General features: G+C 35.7%; 1 protein-coding gene across 2 annotated transcripts in view; it reads right to left on the minus strand.

Moving 5' to 3' along the window:
• The window catches only part of LOC123547360 (gamma-aminobutyric acid receptor subunit beta-like), a 43703-nt gene that overhangs the window by 6569 nt on the left and 10130 nt on the right, over positions 1-27004 (minus strand). Inside the window, exons 5-7 of one of the 2 annotated variants that reach the window (XM_045334389.2) lie at positions 21038-21244; positions 6436-6687; positions 1951-2103 (exon numbers count right to left, since the gene is read on the minus strand). In XM_045334389.2, the coding sequence (XP_045190324.2) occupies positions 1951-2103; positions 6436-6687; positions 21038-21244 (612 nt within the window). Of the gene's footprint in view, positions 1-1950; positions 2104-2153; positions 2307-6435; positions 6688-21037; positions 21245-27004 lie in introns of both variants that reach the window. The other variant, XM_045334391.2, reaches the window with a different exon arrangement.

Raw genomic sequence — 27004 nt, forward strand, 5'->3', positions numbered from 1 at the left:
ATCCATTCCCATTAATGGGTACTTGGATACCAGATTCCATACAAAATCTCAACCAAAACTCCTAAGTTGAAAAAGGGACGTACTTTTGTAAAAAAGCAAAATGGAGATGTTACAGAATTAAGCTGAGAACTGCAAGTCAGTTCATCACAGAGAAGAAGTGTGTGAAATGTCAATCCAATCCCAGTAGTGGGTTCTGAGATAAAAGCTTACATACAAAAACTTTAACCAAATATTGCCATGTAAAAAACAGGGACGTAATTTTGTAAAAAAGCAAAATAGAGTTAATGAACCTGAGTACTGCAAGTTAGTTCATCCCAGTAAACAAGACAGTGTGTAAAGTTTCCATTTGTGGGTACGGGGATACCAGCTTACATACAAAATATTAAACAAATCAGGATGACATGGGCGTCTGCAACTGAGCGAGTGCAATAGCTCTACCTTTTCTTTGAATAGCCTAGCTAAAAAGACATGAGTATAACATGCATAAAAGAGAGTGAGAACAAACTGTTTATTTCATCTCAAATTTAACAGATATTCTAAACAGAGACATTCTGTTAGAATTTGTATCCCATTAGGTTAAAAAAACAACTGATGTTTAGTGCCATATCTTACCAATCAATTTTGACAGACGGAACTGTTTTGATACTTATGTTATAAAATCCGTAACAAATCATCCTCAAGGTTGCCAATTTTATGGTAATTTAGAAAAGAAAAGATTCTCTTTAGCCTTATAGAACTTGGATTTTTTTCAAATTGGTTATAACTGAAAAATTTATACATGGTTTGCTACCAGAATGTTTATCCCCTATAATGAAGAGAATTATTATTTTGTTCAAAACTTGCACTGACTACTGCCGAGTTACATATTTTTTATGAGAAAACAAGCATTTCTTCTGTTATATTTTGGTCAGATGGGAATACTTCGTGAGCACATTCAAGGACCATAAAAATATTTGGACCACAGGTCCAGCTTCTTTCAAAGAATTCATGGAAATTATTTGGATGTGTTTGATAGCTGTGCTCATATTGAAAACTTCAGATTTGCTTTAAAATCTGTTAAAAACTGAGTTTCCCATACTTAAGTTTTTTTTTCATGTATTTCAGATGATTTTCTTTGATAAAACAATAGTTCTTGATGAGAGTAAACTTGCAATTTACTCCATTTAGAGACTTTCTGTAGTTATGCCATTTTGGTGAAAGTGAACCTTCTCCTTTCTAGCACATGAGACTCTCTTACTACAAGATTTTGGTCTTTGGGCTGGTCTCCGGTTAGCTTGATACAGCTGTAGGAGCATACTGTGCATGCCTTAAAGTGGGGGTGTTCAGCAACAGCCCCTATAGTTGCAACCAGTAAAGTACAGATGCACAAGTTTTATGTTTCAATGGTTTCCAATATTGATGGTTTGATTCAAATGTTTTTTCCTGTGCACGTAATCAGTCTGAGGGAACTATTATACTTTGGTTGAAGAGTTTAGACATCTAAATATCTAAATGCATATATATCAAATTATTAGTCATGAAATCCAAGGTTTTGAAAAACAACACTTTGAAAACATTTCCACACATATTTTCTTCTCTTTAAACAAGAAAAAACAATCAAGTGCCAAAAATTGATTAGAAAAATCAAAACACAAAACTAAAAATCACAAAAAAGTACAGAACACTTCACATGTATCACTTCAGGCCTCTTAAGGGCTCTATGACCAAGTGATTAAAGTCACTTGCCATACCACAAACCTTAAACACCCTGAAAATGATTTAGTTTTTTTTCATGTAAGGAATCATCGAATTGGCTTGCAAAGGGCAGATAGTTCTAGGCCTGTGCCTGAAATAATGTCCAGAGGAGTCTTCCTCCATTATCGAAAGTCACCATATGACCTAAATTCTATCAATGTGAATTTAATCCTCTCCCACAAAAAGACAACAAAAACAAACACATTCATCACTTACAAGATATGTAAGGTAGGATATTGTTGGCAGGCTTTGTTTGACAACCAATTTAAAAGCAACAGCGGTAAGAAACAGAGTGATGGTCACAGTAATTCTGTCGGCACTGTTGAAGTCAATCGTGAAAGCAGCGAACGTCAAACTGATAATCAACAACTGAAAACAAAACAAAACTTTCTTTTAGATAGATAATATAGATGACTTACCAAGTACGTTAGATATGATATTGTTGGTAAGCTTTGTTTCACAACTAGTTTGAAGGCTACTGCAGTCAGGAATAAGGTGATTGTCACATTAAGTCTATCAGCATTGCCGTGTTCTATTGTAAATGCAGCAAATGTCAGACTGATGATCAACAACTGAAACAAACACAAGTTCCTTGCACCTTAACACATGACACTGGGACAATCATTCGAGAACATTTACTTTTATTTTAATAACTTTTTTATACTAATGTTGGAAGTTTTTTCAAGGTTTAACTAACTTGAAAGATTTGCACTATAGATATTACAGGAGTGTTATGCATAGCATTAAATGTAGAAATACAAATTTAAAATGACATGCTGTCAAGCAAACTTTTATTGTACATGAATAAAAACAATTACAAATTTCTTTACCCCTACTTTCATAGCATCTTTTTTTTTTGGTGATAGTTATGTCGAAACAAGAGGGTCATGATGACCCTGGATCGCTCACCTGAGTAATATGAGCTACACAGACAAGTGTAAGAGATCAGGTAAGAAAGTCAAATTTAAGTAAGCATTGAAAGCTTTTCCCAGTTGTGTGAACATGTTTCAAATGTCAAACTGATGCTAAAATATTAAGAACGTAGGTCAGTAGGTCACATTCATGGGGTCAACGAAAGTCAGTTTCAAGATCTTTATGTCATCCAAATTTCAAGGCTGTATCTTAAAAAGCAAGAAAGTAGGTCAGTAGGTCAAGGTCACAGTCAAGTGACCCCCTAATTACTTGGGGTCATCAGGTACAGTCGAGACTGCCTTAACAACCCCCTGAATTTAGCGACTCCCTGTCATATGCGACCCTATTTTATGCTCTGGACACAATTTACTATAAAAACAGTCTGCATTAAGCAACCCCCTGCCTTATGCGACAAGAGACTGTGAAATCAGGCTCCCAAATCGATTATTAGACCGTTTTGAGATACTCTCGCAAATTTTTACACAACAGAGTTACCGTTCCTTATCTCACGTAAAGTTGTTTGAGGCGAGAACATATTTGTTTACAAACAAGAGCTGTCCATAAGACAGCCAAGCTCGACTATTCGAAATATTGTCACAGAAGCAGGAAATTATTACCCAAAATGTTAAATATCAAAAGAGTTTTAAGTTCGAAATGGGACATAATTTGACCAAATGCATATCAGAGTTATGGGACTTGATGCTATCAACTAGTTTTATAACCCCGAAGAAACATGTTAAGTTTCAATTCCATATCTGCATTAGTTTTGGAGACAGTAACTTGCACATAAAACTTTAACCAGAATTTTCTAAGTCCAAAAGGGGGCATAATTTGCTCAAAATACATGTTAAGAGTTATGGAACTTAACCAAGTGAGGTTGGTAACTGACCTAGAAAAAGAACAAAGAAGTTTCAAAGCTATATGCCTTTTGGTAATAGCTGTATGTACTTGCACGCAAAACTTTAACCAGGATTTTCTAAGTCCAAAAGGGGGCATAATTTGCCCAAAATACATGTCAGAGTTATGGCACTTGATTCTATCAACTAGTTTTATAACCCTGAAGACACAAATTAAATTGAAACTTCACATGTCATGTGAAGTTTCAATTTAATATCTGCATTAGTTTTGGAGATAGTAACTTGCATGTAAAACTTTAACCAGGATTTTCTAAGTCCAAAAGGGGGCATAATTTGCTCAAAATACATGTCAGAGTTATGGGACTTCACCCAGTGAGGTAGGTAATTGATCTAGAAAAAGAAAAAAATAAGTTTAAAAGCTATATGCCTTTTAGTAATAGCTGTATGTACTTGCACGCAAAACTTCAACCAGAATTTTCTAAGTCCAAAAGGGGGCATAATTTGGCCAAAATACATGTCAGAGTTATGGGACTTGATCCAGTGAGGTAGGTAATTGATCTAGAAAAAGAAAAAATAAGTTTCAAATCTATATGCCTTTAGTAATAACTGTATGTACTTGCACGCAGAACTTTAACCAAAATTTTCCAAGTCCAAAAGGGGGCATAATTTGGCCAAAATGAAGGTCAGAGTTATGGGACTTGGTGCTATCAACTAGTTTTATAACCCCGAAGACACATGTGAAGTTTCAATTCAATATCTGCATCAGTTTTGGAGATAGTAACTTGCATGTAAAACTTTAACCAAAATTTTCTAAGTCCAAAAGGGGGCATAATTTACTCAAAATACATGTTAGAGTTATGGAACTTGACCCAGTGAGGTTGGTAATTGACATAGAAAAAGAATAAATAAGTTTCAAAGCTATATGCCTTTAAATGATAGCTGTATGTACTTGCATGCAAAAACTTAACCAAGGTGTGACGCCGAAGCCGATGCCAGGGTGAGTAGAATAGCTAGACAATTCTTTGAATAGTCGAGCTAAAAAAAGTCCATGGAAAACCAATAAATATCACAGGAACGTTACTACACAAAGAAACAAATGAACATTAACCTCAGTGTGTAAAAAGTTCATCTATATCTAAAGGAACATTTATATTTTAAATCCCAACTAGAAGGTATTTTTGTCACAAAAACATATGTCTTCCCCCTATGTACATCTTTAGCTCAGGTGGCCATTTTGTGCAGCGAAGCTGAACATGTTGGCGATATGCACAACTTGGCTTGGTACTGACCACTCCTGTGAAGTTCCATCAAAATCTGTCCAGCAGTTTGACCTGTGAAAGCCAGACAAGGTTTTTAGCTCTGGTGGCCATTTTGTGCAGCGAAGTGGAACGTGCCAGCGATATGCATAACTTGGGTTGGTACTGATCACTCCTGTGAAGTTTCATCGAAATCCAGCCAGCAGTTTGACCTGTGAAAGCCAGACAAGCTTAATGCAGATGGACGGACGGCAAAAGCAAAAACAATATTTCTCCCCCACCTATGGGGGAGACATAATTACTGCTCGCCTTTATTCTCTTGCCAGATGATGAGCTTAAATTTTAATGTTTTTATCAACATCATATGAATGATGCAAACTATTTTAAATGTGTTCTTTTTTATCAAAATGTAATTAAGAAATAGTTTTTGAACAATTTTCACTCTAACTTTACAGAGGCCTATATTAAAGTATCCGATATACCTGTACCTAATTGGAAAAATCAAGCAGATATATGAAACCAGCGTTAGCCGGTTGAGTGAGACTGTTTTAAGAGACTCCCTGTCATATGTAACATTTTTTGCTGCTTCCCAAAGTCTCTTAAAACAGTCTCAACTGTAATTATAATTAAACAGTCAAGGAAATACGATCAGATAATTTTTAAAGTATTTTTTCCCTATATAACTCATATAAGTGATCCCTGGGGCGGGGCCTCTTTTCACCCCAGGGGCATTATTTGAACAATCTAGAGGACAACAAGGCAATACTACATACCAAATATCAAAGGCCTAGGTCTTGTGGTTTCAGACAAGAAGATTTTTAAAGTTTTTTCCTATATAAGTCAGCCCCCGGGGCGGGACCTCTTTTCACACCAGAGGCATAATTTGAACAATCTTCATAGAGGGACCATTAGATGATGTCACATACCAAATATCGAGCCTAGCAGTTTTGGACAAGAAGATTTTTCAAGTTTTTCCTTTCGGTTGCCATGGCAACCACAGTTCTGTGTAGAATTCAATTTTTCGAAAAATTTTGAAAGAGGGCCACCCATGCATCACTCCTGTGAAGTTTGATGTAAATTTGCCCTGTGGTTTTGAAGATTTTTTTTTAGAAATTGTTGATGGTTAGATGACGGACATCAAGCGGTCACGAAAGTTCACCATGAGCCTTTGGGTCAGGTGAGCTAAAAATGAGTCACTTATGGACAGTAACACACTAAGATAAGAGTTATTGTGAAAACTTCTCAAAAGGGAGGGGGTCAGAAATATGCCAACATAACAATAAATTTTATTTATAGATTACTTCTTTCAAGATACTGGCAGTCTGTGAGATGCAAATAACTTCGATTAAACAGCTGTTGTGTTACTGCAGATGGTGCACAAGTTTAGATTATAAAATTTATATCTGTCTGCACATCTACAAACCAAAATGTGCATAATTCAACTTCTAAAGATACAGTCAAACCTCTTCATAAGGGCAATGCTTTGGGGAATTAAAACAGTGATCATAAATCTATGTGTAGGTAGCCCTTGTGTACAGGTTAATGTACACTGCAACTGCTTAAATCAGAAGGTTAAGTGCCCTTTGGAGCCTGGTGTCTCTGTTCATAGGTGGTCTATACCACAGAATTGCTTGTAATTCTTTCAGCTGAACATTTCTCTTATTTATACACCTTACCATAATAAAGATGATATTCCATACAAAGTAGCCCATCTTCCTGGCCACTCTACATTGAGCATGAAGAATTGGATGTACAGTTGAACTGCAGTACTCTACAGTGGTGAAATCTCTCGAAGTTTCTATATGTTTGTAAAGGCTCCACTCCTGATCCATGAATGCTTTTGTATTGATGGAACTGAGAGATGTCTGATCTTCTATTAAGTCCACTTCCTTGTCAGATCTTTCTGTAGACAAGGATATTGTTAGATCCTGGAATTTAAACATACGGTATTAAAACTGTAAACTTTAAAGGAGAATATAAAAACTGAAAAAAAGAAAGTCTGGTAATGCTATCAGTAAACATAACATATGGGATGCAGTAACATAAGGAGAAAGGTTTTATCTTTCTAACATTTAGTGCTCTTCCATATGCTGTTGTTTTTGGATAGTGTTTAAAGGTGATAAATTACAAACATTTAAATCTTTTATCTTTATTGACTTTAATTTGATCATTATTTTGTGCATGTGAGCATCACTACAGTCAAACAATACCACTTGGAATAAGACTTAATTTTGTCTGTAATTTAGAACATACTTAGAAAGAGAATTACATTCATTTACTGGGAGGTAATCTATAGGTACCAAATAGAAAATATTTTTAAATTTTCAAAATATTTTTCCTAGTGTCTGCAGTTATTTCCAATGAACAAAACTACAGACTACAGCACAGAGTACATTGTACCTGACTACTCTCCTGGCAATACTTATTCATATTGTGTGTACTGGTTTATAATTTACAAGGTTTTTCTTAATGCTTATAATGCACTTATCCTTACGTTTTTAGAATTTTTTTTTCAAACAACACCAAATCACAGAAAGAGAGAGTTGTTCCACATGAAAATTGAACAGCATTTGTATTTTATTCTACAAAACAATATATAAACATTGAATTCTTGAAAAGGGCCAAACTTATGGATAGTTCAACACCGATAAAAAATCATCGTTTTCGAAGAACTGTTACACATCTTCATTTTGATGCATTTTAATAAGTACCACTGCTGAAATTTCACATAACTAGGTGGAGGAGTTTTCAGCAAAATTTTGTTTAATCTTTACAAATGGCATTCATTTTTAAACAGGGATAACTTTTTCAGAATATATTTTAACTTTGATCCATTATACCAGACAGTATGGCAGAACATATAATGGTCAAGTAAATGGTTGTAAAGTTTGTTTTGTTGTAAAGATGTTGTTTGTTTATCAAATATTTCTGTGTTTTGATGATATACTCCTAAACCTTAAATATTATTAAAGATACCATACAGATACATCTCTGTGCAATCCTAATTAATAACGTTTTCTACTATTATTTGACAGATGTCAATATCTTCTGCAATTTGCCCTTCACATGTTTTCTATGTTGGCAAGTTATCGGCCAAAATATGTCTGCAGTAATTCCCCCTTTGAATGTTACTAAAAATTAATGCTCTCCAGATAGTGTTCCCATTCAGGTACATTTCCATGTTTTTCACATACAAATTAAACATACAAAGTTTCCCTGCAATTGTACCGTAACAAAAATCGACAATGAATGTCAGAATAGAGTTTTTTTATCAGTGATGTAGTGATTTTTATCCAGTGACGTCACAAAGGACGCATTAGTGCTCACTTAGGACTATAAAATCTTTTAACACAGTTGCTTACATCATACAAACTGACTGCATTACCTGAAGCAGTATATGTGTATATCTTAAGGTGGCAGGGGAGCAGTTTCGTAGTTTGGCCCCGGTTGATTTTCTGTATAAACAGGACAGGGTAGATATAAAGGCATATCTATCTTACTGGTTATTTATCATTATTAATTCTTTAATATATCTGGGGAATGAGGAACGGTTAATGATTCTACATGGCGGGTGTTTTAAAATTCCTAGCTCCATACTTCCGGTTGAGGCTAAAACATAAACATCAGAACAAAAAGTCGGCCAGACGCTCGGCTGTCATCCATCCACTTTTTTTCAAGTGAAAATTAGGGAAATAAAGTGGTGGTTGGGAGACACATTCCACACCACCTGGGTATGCATCTATGTTCGCACTATACATATATGCTACGAAATTGGATTTAAAAATACAAAATGGATGAATGGCAGAGTTCAAAGTGAGGCCCGGTTAGGCTAATTTTGGTCTATAAAATTTGGGTGATTTGGCCAATTTTCACTACATCTGGCATGGAAAGCGACAGGTGCATAGGACCGGAGAGTCGTCTTTATGTAGTCTATAGTATCTGCAATAGTCCATAGTTGTTTCAAAGAAAAATAAGCAAAAACGAGATTTCTATGGATATTTCAACACTGGTACCTAGGGCTGGGTACCGCCTTGAAAAATATACTGTGGTATACCACGGTTTTTTCCTAATTACCGCAGTATATACCACGGTATACCACCATATTTATCGTAAGACTTACAGCTATGGTAGTGGTCATAAAAATGATGAAAAACTCACAGAAATACTTCATTTATTATGAGCAACAACGAAGACTAGTTACTTGACTAGAATTAAAGAAAAAAAAAAATACACTGAAATATTAACTTGACTAATGACTAGTTAGATTAATGACCCTTAGTATTTTTTACCAGCGTGTATTCGTCGGAAGACGCCATATTGTCTCTAGGGAAGCACTGGGTCACATATATATAGGTCGGCCTTACAGACGAAAAAGGCCTGCTGTGTACTCTTGCTGTGTACATACAGCATATATGATGCGTACATGATGTGTACTGAAATCAAGGGCTTTAAATAGTACGCAGGATATACACCGCACATACACCTATAGTACGTTTGTAGTACACTTTTGACATGCAAATGAGCTCTGCCGCGTACTACTTGCTGCGTACATGCTGTGGACTACATAGTACACAGGATGTACGCTGGAGGAATTTAGTATGCGGGAAATAGTACACAGCATGTACGTGGCACATACACTTTTCACATGCAAATGAGCCTGCGGTGTACTACCCCTGCGGCGTACATGCTGTGTACTCCTGCGGCGTACATGCTGTGTACTCCTGGCCCCGAGTCTTGCGGCGTACATGCTGTGTACTCCTGCGGCGTACATGCTGTGTACTCCTGCCCCGAGTCCTGCGGCGTACATGCTGTGTACTCCTGCTGCATACATGCTGTGTACTCTTGTGGCGAAACTGCTGTGATAATGTAAATTCCTTACCCCACCAACTTTCATATGCAAATGCTGATCATTTGGACAGAAAAAAACAGAAAAAAGATAAGTGTGACAGGAAAGGCCGTACCGGCGACAGCAACCATCAGAACAAATCAACACCCTTTACAATATTTACAAATTTATTTACATAAGATGATTATTTACAATGAATAGATATGAAAAAAAAACAAACTGATTATAAGAAAGAAAAAAAAAGAAAGTTCAGTATCTCTAGATACAAAAGTTCTTAAATTCCATTCTAATCTGATAATCTGACGTGACACAGTTCTTTAATTCAATTGTGAACTTTAAGTAGCACAAACAAAATGTAGCTTCTAAATTCAGTCCCTTTAAACCGTGAATACGTTGATTCCGTGTTGGCTCCCTATGGTGGTAGGTGATTGCATCCCTGAGCTGACTTCAGAGGATAACAAAAATCATCGTCTTTGCGGTTTACGGCACAACCATGGGACGTAAGCTCTGCGCTGGGAATATCACATCCAGGCGAGTGAAGACAAGTGAACCTCGGGCATTGTACTTCCGGGTTATGACATCACCAGGAAAAATCGTCTGGCGGAAGAAGCTAAAATATATAACATATGGTAAGCACCATAGCAAAACAAATAAGTCAGGGCATAAAACTGCTCCTTTGGGTACACCATACCTCCGTAGGCTCCCATAAATAATACGTGCTACTTATACAAAACATATGTGCTACTAAGTTCAAACGTCACGTGATTAAAATACGTCACTAATTACTTCCATTATTACAAAAATTACTTACTTAAAAGACTAAAGTTAAAGTATGAGAAAAATATGAAAAGTATATGATGAAACATTATAGATACGGACATGATAAACTGCAGCCATTATTTACAACTACAAATTAACAAAATTCAATGTAAATCAAACGTTATATGAGAGTTGGCATCCATATAATATCTAATGCCATACACTACAACGGACATTAATTAGATGTGCTATAGACTGGCACACAATTACAAATTACAATAATATATTACAAACATGGCACTAGACTTGCCATATAGATTTATACATAACAATACAATGCAGTAATGGCGTTCCATAATTAACAAAATGTTTGACATAAGTTTTTGAAACAGTGCTTTACAATTATCACGATACAAATTTCAGTATAAATTTTACATCTTATATAAACGAAACATTTAGACTCCTCTTTCTAAATAATTTACAAAAGTCTGAAAAATTTAATAAATCATCCTGACATACCGAAACTAGCCAAAATCATGTGCCGAAAAGTAAATGTTACAGAATTCTGTAGAATGCACAAAAATTTACCAAATAAAAATCGTAATGCAAAAATCATACAAAAATCTAACAAATAAATTTCTTACCTCGATCGAGCATAAGTTTCTAGCAAGAAAATAATTCAGACATAGATTCGTCTATAAAGTCGTAAGGTGGTGTGCGCAAGGCATATCTAGTCCAGTCTATTTAAAGGATAATGTCCCGCCAAATACTAAATTTCATGGGATTCACGGCTAAGCCGTGGACTCCGACTATTGTCATTTTCACGGGATTCACGATATAGCCGGGGAATCTAACTACTTTGGCGCGAATTTAAATTGACAATTTGAGGCCCATTATAGTGGTTTTGGGGATAAAAACACGAATTACTGAAGTTTATAAAATATCAACTTTCTTATTACTGAACAGAATTCAATGAAATTTACATGGAAATTTAAGTAATGAAATACAGAAAAACATGAGAGGTATTTCATGCGTGAAATCTGACATTTACCTCAATAACTCAAAAATTTACAAAAAGATGATGCAATACCTGCATTTACACTACAGATAAAATAAGGCCCGTATGTCAATTTGTGACAATAAGTGACAAGTCACATGCATCAATAAGTATTTACCCTTACCAAAATAATGTAGACTGATGTTATCAAATAAATTAGTATCCCAGTAGGCATTTGACGTCGGTTAGACGTCGGACCCCGACGTCGGATTAACGTTGGATTGTGGTTGGATTTGCAAACCGTTTAGACGTCGGATCCTGACGTTGGCTATACGTCGCAATCCGACCATTTTCCAACATAAATCTAACCACATTTCAACCAAAATCTGACCAAATTTTCAACGTAATTTGCAGTCAAACAAGTGATCAACACATGTATTTTATCATCTTTATTTCATATTATGACGACGTAAGTCAAATACAATAAGTCCAAAAAGTAATGCAGTAATTGAAACTTTCACGTTTCGTCATTTTTGTATGATTCTTCAACTCCGCCAACATTTCCACCTGAAATGTATAAAATTTGACAGTTTCATTATTTAACATATACAAATATACTAGTGCTATTACTAAGAGCATAATTAATACGTGCCAAACAAATATGTAATATTTGAAATTCAATGAAAAAATTATTCTATAACTTCGTAAAATGTAATTAAAATGAAATTGCTGTTTAAAGTAACAGACAAAAATAAGTAATTTTTTTTTTAAAAATTACGGAATATAAATCAGTATAACTTTTGAAATAAGTATAATTTTTAAAAATATGTTACTCACGTTGCGGATCCTTCCCTTTGTGTAAAGTATTTATAAACTTGCTCTATCTTATCCCAATAAATATCAAATTACAGGAAGATTGTGTAAACCGATGCAGGCTTATCTCGCGAATGTGTAACTAATAGACAACATGTGTAGAAGAGAAGATCTATGTGAATTTAGAATAATTAATACATGTGTATAGAATGCATTTTTATATTGAACAGTTTAAAGTTCGTGAAAAAATCCGTCTCCGAAAATAGACAATCTCATGCGATATTGTAACATAATTATTATAATGTTTGTTGTGAGAATGAACTATTATTAATAAGCGCATGTCCAGGCCTTTATGAAAACAAGTAAATATCTTTAAACTATACTAGCAAAATTATACCAGTTAGTTTTATAACTAAAAACATTTATCAGACTTTCTATCTAACCTACTTCCAACGTCTTCTAAACGTCTAAGTCTGACGTCTATTAGACGTCATGGATATGACGTTGGTTAGACGTTGGATTCAGGTCGCCGACGTCGCGACCAAAATCCAACGTCTAACCAACGTCGGTACAACGTCAGGTGTTTACTGGGATGCTTTTCTTCTTCCACTTTTCAATGAAATAAATCAACTTTGTAGCATGTAATTTGGTAAACATTTGAAGAAAATGGCGTAACTGCATCAAGGGGAAACAACTTTAATGCAACTAAATATAAGTGTTATGATTTATTATAGACGATGTGTGCGTAGTATGTATTTATTTTGATTAAAATCCATCTGAGAACAATCTAGGACTGGAATTATATAAGCATTTATACACTTTTACGTCCGTAAAAAGTAGCGCACCAAAAAATTTTGGATTGATTTTTTCCAATGGGGCGAGCGCAATTAGCCAAAAACGTTCTGAAAATAGAGCGGCAAATCCGATGAACAACTTTTTAATTTGGTGAATCCTTAATGAGTTTACATAATGAGCATTAAAGCCTTTATAAAACATGATAGAATGGTGTTTTGCTTAAGAGTATTCAAATAACAGTGAGAGCTATTAATTCTTCTCATTCGGGCGCTGTTGAGGCATTATCTTGGTAATTATTTCATGTATTACAAAATGTAATGCAACGAAGTTCAAATAAGGTTTTTCAATTATCCAAGTTAGAAAGCTCCAGGATTAATTCAAAATGAAAAAGAATATATTTTTACACTGCATGCAAGGTGCAGCTCAGAAATCACTAAGATGTAAGCTGCACAAATGAACATTGCAAATAGTTTGGCAAATTTTCATTGTTCAGAATACCAGGGGCCTCTGTGGCCGAGTGGTTAGAGTCGTTGACTTCAAACCATTTGCCCCTCATCGATGTGGGTTCGAAACCTCATTTGGAGCGTAGAATTCTTCATGTGAGGAAGCCATCCAGCTGGCTTACAGAAGGTCGGTGGTTCTACCCAGGTGCCCGCTCGTGATGAAATTGTGGACGGAGGGGCACCTGGGGTCTTCCTCCACCATTAAAGCTGGAAAGTCGCCATATGACCTAAAATTGTGTCGGTGCGACAATAAACCCAACAAAATAAATAAATAAATATTGTTCAGAATACCGGTAATCTGAACTATTCTATGCTATTAAGATAAAAGTTACTCGGAAATCAAGTTCTTGCTTCCAAAAAAAAAAAAAAAATGTACAAATCCTTCCTGCATGAAGTGTACGTCAGACTTTTACCTTAAAAAATTCAAAGTATAAACACCAAAAGTAAATGAACAAGTCCCTCCAGCGTATATGAAGTTTACTTCAGACTTTAACTTATACTGTGTCACATATTCATGCGTAGTTATTTTAAAATCCATGCATGAATGACAAAGATATGGACCGGACACGACCATCAATGCACTATCATGAAAAATGACCTTTAACGTCTAAGTGTGACCTTGACCTTTGAGCTACGGACCTGGGTCTTGCACGCGACACGTCGTCTTACTTTGGTACACATTCATGCCAAGTTATTTGAAAATCTTTCCATCGATGACAAAGATATGGACCGGACACGCCCATCAATGCACTATCCTTTTATGTCTAAGTGTGACCTTGACCTTTGAGCTACGGACCTGGGTCTTGCGCGCGACACGTCGTCTTACTGTGGTACACATTCATGCCAAGTTATTTGAAAATCCATCCATCGATGGCAAAGATATGGACCGGACACGCCCATCAATGCACTATCCTTTAATGTCTAAGTGTGACCTTGACCTTTGAGCTACGGACCTGGGTCTTGCGCGCGACACGTCATCTTACTGTGGTACACATTCACGCCAAGTTATTTGAAAATTCATCCATCGATGACAAAGATATGGACCGGACACGCCCATCAATGCACTATCCTTTAATGTCTAAGTGTGACCTTGACCTTTGAGCTACGGACCTGGGTCTTGCGCTCGACACGTTGTCTTACTGTGGTACACATTCATGCCAAGTTATTTGAAAATCCATCCATCGATGACAAAGATATGGACCGGACACGAAAATTGCGGACAGACTGACAGACCGACAGACTGACAGACGGACAGACGGTTCAAAAACTATATGCCTCCCTTCGGGGGCATAAAAAACTAAGTATAAATGCCAAAAGAAATTGTACAAGTCTTTCCCGCGTATATGAAGTGTACTGCACAAATTTCAAAGTATCTGCGGTGTACATGCAGTGTACTATTTTCTTGTACAAGTCCCTCCTGCGTACATGCAGTGTACTCCTTAAATTTTCAGAGTCTGTGCTGCGTACTTGAAGTGTACTAGTGACGTCCTGCGTACATGCTGTGTACTCGTCGAAATAGTACGCGGCATGTAGTGTATGTTTAATGTACTCCTCTGGCGTACTACTGTGTTCGCGGCATATACACTGCAAATACGCAGCATGTACGCCACAGAGGCTTGCTTCTGTAAGGGGATCGCGCTTGTTTGAAGTTCGATTCGTGCACCGGTTTGATAAACCAGTAACGTTTATGAAGGCTTCATAAGATCGTTTTCAAACAAAAAATAATAAATTTCGACTGAACATTTTCCATACTATTTATTTCTTTTTTAATATGTGCAAATACATACTGGGATATTCTAAACTATCATCATTTAAACAAGAAGGCGGGACTCGCCGAATTTAAGCCTAAAAAAATGTTGTGGTTCGGGTCACCCGACCCTACCTAGCAAAAGGCTCCGACCTTGCTGTATTTTTCGACGCCAGACATCGCAAATTCGTCGGTCCGACGGACAAGACCGGAAGATTTTGGCGCGGACCGTAGTTTTACGAGTCAAGGCTGGTCCGACCGTCCGGCATACTCGGCCGATCGGGCGAGTGGTTTTTACGTCGTAACTTACCAAATTCAGAAATTACATCCAGAAAAATAACCTGGATTTCTTGGAATTTACTCGCGAATCGTAAAGATATCAATACGGTCATGCCGGTAATTTTCCATTCCACGAGCACGTGCGACCTATCGTAATATCTCATTTACATCGCCGTTACTTTTGTTTTAAATATCGACACGTACACAAAAAACGCGCGTAGTGCATTCATTCTTTAATATAATCGCTTCAAATTTTCATCACCGCTTGAGAAGTAATACAGTTTGAATTCTATAACGATTTTAATAAGATATCGACAGAAATGTAGGCAAAATTCTATAAAAACCATCGAATTTTCATATAATTATTTGTAAAATTTCAAACAGCGCGATCTTAATTATTTCTTTATTTCTAAAAGTAAATAAATAATACATACTATGGTCATACAATTCAGACTTTTGACCAGAAAGTACAAAAAAACAGAATGAAAAAGCGGCAGCAATTTAAATACATGGAGTAAAACGATCTTTGGCTAGCAGATTTCCGTAAGAATAGGTTACGTGACCTCGTGGACGTAGATAGAAATGTGGTTTTAAAATAAAGCAGTATGATGTCGTGGTTTTTAATAAGAATTAAATGAATCTTTGTACACTTATTTTTTGACACGACACTATGTAAGATATTCTTCTCACAATAATGTAAATTCCTTGAGGGCAAAATAGTCACAGAGGTAGTATATCTACTATTATCTTTTGACACATTTACCTGTCAGTTAATACGGGATATTGCACATTCGCTTTCAAAAAGAAAATAAAGAAGGAACTTTTTTTTATTGATTTCTTCTCAGCAATTTAAAGTACCCAGGCGGTACGATCAGACAGTGATGTGTCACATGGCGCGAAAACATGACGTAATGTCATGACAATCTCGGGCAACTATACCACTTTGATCTCCACTTCAGATGCAATGATTCCGACACACTTCTTTTGGCTCTTTGAGGGGGTTTTAATTGATGATGAGAAAACAAGGCCAATTACTTAGTTTATCAACAGAATAATTACCGATAATTGTTAATGTTTTTTTTTTCGCTTTAAACACAGGTGGGTTGAATGATGAATATTGTTTCCATATTTTTGGGACACTTTTCAAAATAATTATTTTTCGGGATTTTTTTAATCCAAAGCAATGTAGAATTGACTGGATACAAGAAAAATCTATCAACAGCTGCATACTGATAATAGGAATCAAGATTCCTGTTTATTTCATATTTAATGTTCGGTCCGGCAAATTTTTGTAGTTCAGTCCGGCATGTCTACGAACGCAGGTTTGTTTCAAGTGGGTGGGGTAAACATTTTTTGACGGATAGCTTTGTTTGCAATTGATTTTTATTCAATGTCCGATGTTTATACATGGAGTTATTATTTTTGTCAAAGGTAAGTGTATTTTTTATAATATGCAACACTATCGCACAGGAGTGTCAGTGTTTCATTTAAACTAATGACCAATGAAGAAGACACAACAACATTTAAAGCAAATATACATTGTAAACCTTAGGATTTAAGTTGAAACTGAGTAAAAACTACAAAATATAATGGTTTTCAAAAATGAATCACTTTACCTAAAAAAAAATTTAAAAATTAAAAAAAAAAATTAAAAACTGACCTACCCTACCTAGCAATTTTGGCAATGTTACCAGAACCACAACATTTTTTTAGGCCTTATCAGACTCGAAGTAAAAACAAGTGCGCCCATGAAGTCATCCATCTATACGGAATAATCTGGAGGTTTTCGAAGGTTTTGATTGGGGATCACGCGGTCGATCATACATGTTCAATTGCACCATTGGGTGGTTATTTTTGGAAACTAATAATAGTAGCATGGGAATTCCAGAGATATAAATCGGAAAATCATGCATGGTGTCAAATGCTGTTACGGAAGGCTACATAGACAATGTAAATTAAAAATAAACAGAGGTAGGGATAATGTTGATAAAATACCGGTATTCCCCGATGGTACCGCGGTATCGTACCACAGGAAGATGGTACCACGGTTACCGGTATACCGGTAATACCGGGCACCTCTACTGGTACCCACACGTCAATGTGGAATTCGCAAATCTGCACTCCCCTGCCACCTTAAGGAAAATAGGCAAATTTTCAAACCACTCAAATATTGACTTTTTGCATGTATTTAAACCCATTACGGAATGAACTGTAACCTATATTGGTTTTTATTCATTTCTGAGTACTAAATTCGGCCTAGCGAGTCCCAAAATGGCAGTAGGTGGCCATATAATAATGAAGCTAAGGACCCCCAGCCAGTAGGATTCGTATCATAAAACGGCCAAAAGAAGAAATTAGTGCCTAGATAATGACTATTCATGCCATTTTGTTTAAAAGCAACACCTGTGTCTATATCTAGCAATGCCATTAAGCTATATAATGGCTGGGGTGGCCCCAAATGATGGATGGGTGGCCTTTAAGGGTGTCCCGATAGGATAAGTATGGTAATCTGCAATTGTATACCAAAATTATGTTAAAAGTACATGGTTTTAACATTTGAAAGGCTTTAAAATGTAAATATCGTGTGAAATTAACTTTAAAGGCAGTAATTAGTTTTTCGGGGTTACTTTGATTCAGAATGCAAATTTTGGCTGATTTTTGCGTGGAGGGGTGGGCACTTTTGTTGGCTTATTCACCGGCTATCTTGCAAGGTACGGCAACACTTTTTGTTCAGTTGATATCACTAGAAGTGTCTTAGGATTCAGGACAGGTTACATTTTATTTTATTTCAACATCTTAAAAACTTAAGCTGGCAGGGGAGCGGTTTCGTAGTTTGGCCCCGGTCGATTTTTTGTATAAACAGGACAGGGTTAGATATAAAGGCATATCTATCTTACTGGTTATTTATCATTATCATTCTTTAATATATCTGGGGAATGAGGAACGGTTAATGATTCTACACGGCGGGTGTTTAAAATTCCTAGCTCGTACTTCGGTTGAGGCTAAAACATAAACATCAGAACAAAAAGTCGGCCAGACTCTCGGCTGTCATCATCCACTTTTTTTCAAGTGAAAATTAGGGAAATAAAGTGGTGGTTGGGAGACACATTCCACACCACCTGGGTATGCATCTATGTTCGCACTATACAGATATGCTACGAAATTGGATTTAAAAATACAAAATGGATGAATGGCAGAGTTCAAAGTGAGGCCCGGTTAGGCTAATTTTGGTCTATAAAATTTGGGTGATTTGGCCAATTTTCACTACATCTGGCATGGAAAGCAACAGGTGCATAGGACCGGAGAGTCGTCTTTATGTAGTCTATAGTATCTGCAATAGTCCATAGTAGTTTCAAAGAAAATCAAGCAAAAACGAGATTTCTATGGATATTTCAACACTGGTACCCACACGTCAATGTGGAATTCGCAAATCTGCACTCCCCTGCCACCTTAATGGCCCAAAGAAAACTGATCTACCTTTTACCAAAACAAAAGATTTGGGAGACAGACTCAAACTGACAATAAGTACAATGTACTGCAGAGAGTGACGTTTCCCAGTCTAGAGAGTGTACCACGTGAGAATAAAATTGAAGAGGCTTAAAAAATTTTCAAAAAGGTCCAAAAATTCTTAATATGCTTGTTTTTATCTAACTATCTGTGGTACATGTACCCCTAGTTTTCATTTTGTAACCCCAGTCTTTTCAGGTAAGGGGTAACAGTAATTTGTAACAGAGTTATATACCAACGTCCCCTGCCTAGAAACATTTTTCACAAAATATATTGCATGCCAACACAACATCTTCTTCTAAGTTTAAAGTAAGGTGGCAACATACTTACAAAGTACATAAACCATAACTCTATAGCATATAATTCATGAAGAAGTTATGTAGTTTGAAAATGTCTGGAAATCTATAATTAGTGTGCTTTCAAATGTTAATATCTGTATCTTAGAAATTTAATGAGATTTTATGTTTAAATTGATACGAAAAAATAAATAATACTTTAATGAAAATTGTATAATATTAAAGGGAGGTGATCAATAAACAAATGAAATGCATGATGTTTATACGATACTAATGAAACTTGCTTTTTAGATTACACACCAGAGAAAGTTAATACCAGTGTTGGTCAATGTAGACATATCAACCTACTGTACTATCTACCTACAATTGATAATTAATAGCTTTTTATATCTATCAATACCAATCACCTTAGTTTAAACATACATCTTAAATCAGTAGGACAACTGATATAAAAACACATGTATAATACTTTATCATATAAAAGGGGTGTATTTCATGTACAAACCAAAAAAGTAACTTGAACTTGGGTGCCTGTGACCTTAAACTTTGCACATGACATTGTCTTGTAATGGTGAATACCAAGGCCAAGTTATTTAAATAAACATCTTTGCATAAAAAAATTACAGAACAAAAAAAAAATACCAAAATGTTTTATCTCCAAAGGTGACCTTGACCTTTAGCTACAGGTCTGAGTTTTAAATGCAACCAGTCATTTTTTTATGGTGACTGCTTGTGTCAAGTTTTTTGAATACCCATCCATGCAAAAAAGTTACTGACAAGATCAACAAAAAATGAAACCTTATCTTTGACCTCTAAGTGTGACCTTGACCTTTGAGACAGGGGCTTGGGTCTTGCACATGACACATTGTCTCATTACTGAGAACATTGTTAGCTAAGAGAATTTGAAATCCTTGGATGAACGGATGAGTTTTAAACTGGACATGAAACTGATGCTAAAAACCTGAGACCTACAAGTGTGACCTTGACCTTGAAACTAGGGGTCTGGGTCTTGTGCAAGACACATTGTCTCATTATAGAGAACATTTGTGCTAAGTAAGTTCTTGTCGTTCGCTAAGTAATATGAATGGCAGGGTTATGGACCATACAAGAAACTGGTTAACCTTTGACTTCAAAGTGTAACCTTGACCTTGGTGCTAGGGGTCTGGTTATTGCACATAACATGTCTCACTATGGGGAACATTTGTACCAAGTAATTTCAAAATCGCTCGATGAATAGCAGAGTTATGGACCAGATTTGAAACAGACACTGTTAATCTTTGACCTCAATGTGTGATCTTGAGCTTGGAGTTAGGGGTCTGAGTTTTACTCATGACATGCATTTTATTATGGAAAACATTTGTGCCAAATAATTTTAAAATCCCTTCTTGGATAGCAGTTATGGACCGCACTCCAAGTGTAATGGGCAGAAGGATCGAAAGACGCTGTCCATTTCTATGTCCCTCTTTTTTTCATCGAATAGAGTGGGGGACAAAAAAACGTCAAACAAGCAATGGGAACACTGCAAGAAACTAACAGGCAAAAGTTGATGAATTCTGAGTGTACTAAGTGCATTTCCTCTAGCCCACATCATACTTGAACTTGCAATCAAACAGGTAAGAGTCCTTAAAGCTGTAGAAAACAGCAAAAACAATATATTAATATCTCGGGCTATGACATTTCCTTCAACTTGTCACATTTATGAAGAATATGAAGCCTTTTTAGGAGTGAATTCATACTTGCACATCCACAGGAAAATGTTCCAGCTCAAGATTTTCTTTGAAGAATCCTTTGAACCGCCACAGCTGTATGACAACAGGATATCTATAGCCAGGTTCGTGCAATCTAATGTCAAATGTCTTACGATTGAGGACAAACGCTCCATCTATGTTCATTACAATCAGTTTAGGATCCCAAGGTATCAGTTTATCCAAATCTTCCCCATCCTGAAGTCAAGAAAAAAGAAAACAAAGCAATCCTTACTGTTCTTCCTACGACCAGAATTAATTCCTTTTACAGAGTTTCTCTCATCCATTCTTCATACAAATGAGAGAAGTAACTCGAGACTTTTCAAGACCCTATTAATTTCCTGGGCCACTTTATCTTGCACTAATTTTTTTTATTTTCACCACTTTTCAAGAACTAAATCATTTCTTTGACAAAATCTTTCAGACTAATTAAAGAAAATTTGTACAGTAACTTTAAGCTAACCTAAAAATGTTTTTGAAAAAAATGCAAGTTACATTTACAGGATGAATGGGTATGCAATATCTGGTCGTAGAATAAAGACATGTGTTGATAAGTTGGGAGAAGTATAAACTAGATTATATGTCCGTATGACACAGGGCTTTTCCCCCCATAAATCCACCTCTGGTAAAAGGAGGTAATCCCAATGCCAAAAAGTATGTTTTTTTTCCCAAAGTTGAATTGAAATTCCCAAATGATTATACCTTTTAGGGTTTTTGCTGTTTTAAGATAGTTTTGCTAATATGTATGTATATATTTAGGTAAATTATAATACTGTTGAACAATTACTGAAATGCAATTCATTAATATTTCGCACAAAAACACATTTATGTAGATTTTGGTAATTTGCAAATTGTCCCAATTAAGATAATTCCCGAGAGCATTTTCCCAATTCTGTTGGTGTTGGTGGCATTCCCAAATTGATAAAAAACAAGAGGACCATGATGGTCCTGAATCGCTCACCTCCTTCCACATGACCCAGTTTTGAGTATGACGTCGTTTTTTCTATCATCTGACATAGTGACCTAGTTTTTAAGCTCATGTGACCCAGTTTTGAACTTGACCTAGATATTATCAAGATAAAAATTCTGACCAATTTTCATGAAGATCCATTGAAAAATATGGTCTCTAGAGAGGTCAAAAGATTTTAATAATTTTAGACCTACTGACCTAGTTTTTGACCGCAGTTGACCCAATTTCAAACTTGACCTAGATATCATCAAGATGAACATTTAGACAAACTTTCATACAGATCCCATGAAAAGTATGGCCTCTAGAGAGGTCACAAGGTTTTTCTATTTTTAGACCTAATGACCTAGTTTATGACTGCACATGACCCTGTTTCGAACTTGACCTAGATATCATCAAGATGAACATTCAGACCAATTTTCATACAGATCCCATGAAAAATATGGCCTTAAGAGAGGTCACAAGGTTTTTCTATTATTTGACCTACTGACCTAGTTTTTGATGGCACCTGACCCACTTTCAAATTTGACCTAGATATCATCAAGATGAACATTCAGACCAATTTTCATACAGATCCCATGAAAAATATGGCCTCTAGAGAGGTCACAAGGTTTTTCTATTATTTGACCTACTGACCTAGTTTTTGACCGCACGTGACCCACTTTCGAACTTGACCTAGATATCATCAAGGTGAACATTCTGACCAATTTTCATGAAGATCTCATGAAATATATGGCCTCTAGAGAGGTCACAAGGTTTTTCTATTTTTAGACCTACTAACCTAGTTTTTGACTGCACATGACCCAGTTTCAAACTTGACCTAGATATCATCAAAATGAACATTCAGACCAACTTTCATACAGATCCCATGAAAAATATGGCCTCTAGAGAGGTCACAAGGTTTTTCTATTATTTGACCTACTGACCTAGTTTTTGAAGGCACGTGACCCAGTTTCAAACTTGACCTAGATATTATCAAGGTGAACAATCTGACCAATTTTCATGAAGATCTTGTGAAATATATGGCCTCTAGAGAGGTCACAAGGTTTTTCTATTTTTAGACCTACTGACCTAGTTTTTGACGGCACGTGACCCAGTTTCGAACTTGACCTAAATATCACCAAGGTGAACATTCTGACCAAGTTTCATGAAGATCTTGTGAAATATATGGCCTCTAGAGAGGTCACAAGGTTTTTCTATTTTTAGACCTACTGACCTAGTTTTTGATGGCACGTGACCCAGTTTCGAACTTGACCTAGATATCATCAAGATGAACATTCTGACCAATTTTCATAAAGATCCCATGAAAAATGTGACCTTTTAGAGTGGTCACAAGCAAAAGTTTACGGACGCACGCACGGACGGACGGACGACGGACACCGCGCGATCACAAAAGCTCACCTTGTCACTTTGTGACAGGTGAGCTAAAAAGGCCTGTGACATATGGTGCCCCTCCCCCTCCTCTTCCTGTCACTGTACATGGTTTCATGATTCTAGATGAAATATTTCAAAGGTAACTGCAACACAAACTCTTAAGCACTTCATTACTCCGGTATGGCTGTGTGAAATCCCAGTTAAAATACTAGGTGCACAACTTCACGTGCTGAATGAAAATCCTGTCAGGTTCGATGACTCTGGTTCAAATACTTTTTGAGATTTGCATGACACAAATTCAGATGTGTGGACAGACGGACAGACAAGGGCAACTCAAAGTGTCAAGTAAGAACCATTGCTCTTTACTCAAGATCAAGTTCAGAAAAGACCGAACCTACGTACAACACATTCACATATGAATTCTCATACCAAGTTTGGTATATGTATGTGCAGTTAAACAAGAGTTACACTACATATAATGTTACATATACATGGAAATTTTGTACTAAATCAAGAGCACATAACTAAAAAAACTATATTCAAACCTCACCAGTTCTTTGACTTGACAATAATTTTTCAAGAATACACATTCTGTGTAAAAATGACATGAGAAAATGCTAGAGTGAAATATAGCTTTTTTTAATTCAAAGGCATAAAGTTCTTAATCTACTAATCTAATCTGACCCACTATCAAATTCAAAAGAGATCTCACTGGTATATGCACACACATTTTGTCTATATATGATCAGGACTGGGTAAGAAAGGAAGGGTCTGAAATGTAAACACAGTGAAATATTGCATTTCTGATAAGGGCAAATAACTCTGGACTTACTATTCTGATCCAGCCAATAAGGAACCTTAAACAAAATCTTATTGATATACACAGTCTGTGTAAAAATGAATCAGATTTGTGGAGAAATGACTGTGCTACAGCACAAACATAGTGAAAAAGTTTGTATTAATTTTTCAAATCACATCTGTAGTACAGGAGAAGTAGTCAAGGAGAAATAACTCTTCCAAAAACAATTTCAACAGAAAATGCCAATGACATGCAAAACTAGTTTTGGTACAGAACCTTCCTACAAAGTTGGCTGAAATCCCAATAGTGAATTCAAAAAGTAGTCCCAAAAACTTTTGTGACTGAGGTACACTACAGACAACACAAAACCAATATATCTACCCATATATGGGGAGAAATAACTACTATCTGTGACAACTGTAATTTTAAAACAGATGATCTTAACATGTGCAGAGACATTAAATCAATATAAACTAATTTAACTGACAGTTACTTTATATCATACAGGAACATTTAAATGCTCCTAATGAAATCAATCATATATAAAAACGACTATTATGTGTCATTACCCGATAGAAGATGAAGCACTTGCATCAGTTAAGCATGTTCAATTACCAAGATTCTGTCTTTCAAGCAGAGGGATGATTCCCATAATAATCAAGACTGCAGTACTGCTGTCTTTTCTTGATAAAATTTACTCTGAATTCAAGTTTGAGATAAACAGAAGTGCCCCTGCTTGTTTTTTTTTTTATACCATATAGCGGGTTATTTCTATGGGGGGGAATATTTCTGCGTTTCTGCGGTCTCTCGGTAGAATCGCAAAAATATTTCCAGCAGAATATTCATCCAGCAAAAAATTAAAACGCAAAAATATCTGCATTTTTTTTTCATCATGGTTGTTTCACAATATGTTACCCGAGGAAATCATAAGTTCACAATGGCATGGTCTAATTATATGAAATTACCGTCTTCATCTAACAATTACCGATAATGGTATAATTATGTGTGATGGTCAATCAAAGTCCTAACTGTTAACCCCTCAGAAAATGTTTCTTTTTTTAATTTTGTTTGTTTGTTTGATTTTTTTTTGTGTGAATGTAATTAACTGAGTGAACTTCACTTGAGTTGTTCTTATTAATTCCTTATGATAATCTTCCGAGCTATACCTTAGTAACCTTTATATAGGCATTGTACCTAATTTAAAGAATATTTAAAAAATGAAATAAAAAAGTAAATATTGTCATATATGATGCCATTGCATGATACAACAACTTTTATTTTCAATGTTCTGTCATCAGTAATGGAATAATGTTCAAAAGATGATCAACAACAAATAGTCCTACCTGTGTAAAGGGAAGGTAACTGTGTAACTAAATATTGGTTACTTAAGACAGTACTAGTTATCTCCCTTATCAATTTGCATATAAAGTGTCAGAATTGACCCTAAATTGACCTATGGTCTGTTTCACGTAGCAATCAAAGAAAACACTGATGTTCTTAAATATTTATTTAATTCTGTTTATATGAAATATAATGATTATATAATGTTTTATGAAAATAGTACAAGTATGTTAATAAAGTGATAAGTATGTGGTATTGCACTTTGTTGACAGTAAAAAATATGAATTATATAAAAATGGACATTTTCATGAGAAAAAGAACATATAGCTACAATTCATTAAAAACATAAGATAATAACAAATAAGCCAACCAATTTCTAGGAAAAGGCAACTTCATAGTAACAGAGAAAACCAAAAAGTACTGGAAAAGAGGTCAAATGTTGCCTTGTAGTACTACTTCTTAATGTTTGAATAATGCCAGTTCAAATCAAAATACAACATTATTGGAAACTTTTATGAGTTTTTTATAAGTTTTATGAAGGCTGCTAAAGACCAGTAGCCTGTAATGTGATATAAAATCTGAAATACAAAACGTTTGACTAGTACAGTGGTGACATCACTTTTAAAGTAACCATGCCACTATCAGAGTTGACAGGGAACTTAAGGAAATTAACCTGCAAAGTTTCGTGAAGACTAATTAATAATATATTGTCCAGACAAAAAAATCAGGACAGGCACAGGCACACCATTTGGACAACTAAGTCTTCATTTCCGTAAACTCGCACAACAAAAAGTAATGACAATATAAAATACTGAAAACATACTCATGACAAGTACAAAAGGGCCAACATTTCTGAGTCATAGAACTTTATGATCTTATGATGCTTAATGAGGTAACATGTTACACAAAATATTGCTATGGTAAGAAAAGGGCAATAATTATGAAAAAAGCCGAATGCAGTTATGTAACTAGTGCATTTAATGTCAGATTATTACAGTTTGCAATTGTAAGAAGTTTAATACATTTTTCATTAACAAAGTGGAAGGTGTTTTAGGTATTTTTATGACAAAACATGTCTCCCACCTATGTATACCTTTATGCTATGGCGGCTATTTTGTGCAGCAAAATGGAAAGTGTCGCTGATATGCAAAAATATACTTGATACTGATCACTCCTGTGAAGTTTCATCAAAATCTGTTAAGTAGTTTTGACCTATGAAAGCCGACAAGATTTTTCTACTTTTAGCTCTGGCTGCAATTTAGTGCATCGAAACGAAACGTGCAATCGATATGCACAACACTATGCTTGGTACTGGTCAGTCCTGTGAAGTTTTATCAAAATCTGGCCAGCAACTTGTCCTCTTAAAGCCAGACAGGCTTAATGCGGATAGACGAGAAGGCATAAACAATACCTCTTCCCACCTTTAGATGAGACATAATTCCGAGATAAAACCTTACATACAACACTTTACAAAATC

This window comes from Mercenaria mercenaria, chromosome 9 (genome assembly GCF_021730395.1).
Source record: "Mercenaria mercenaria strain notata chromosome 9, MADL_Memer_1, whole genome shotgun sequence".
Taxonomy (NCBI): domain Eukaryota; kingdom Metazoa; phylum Mollusca; class Bivalvia; order Venerida; family Veneridae; genus Mercenaria; species Mercenaria mercenaria.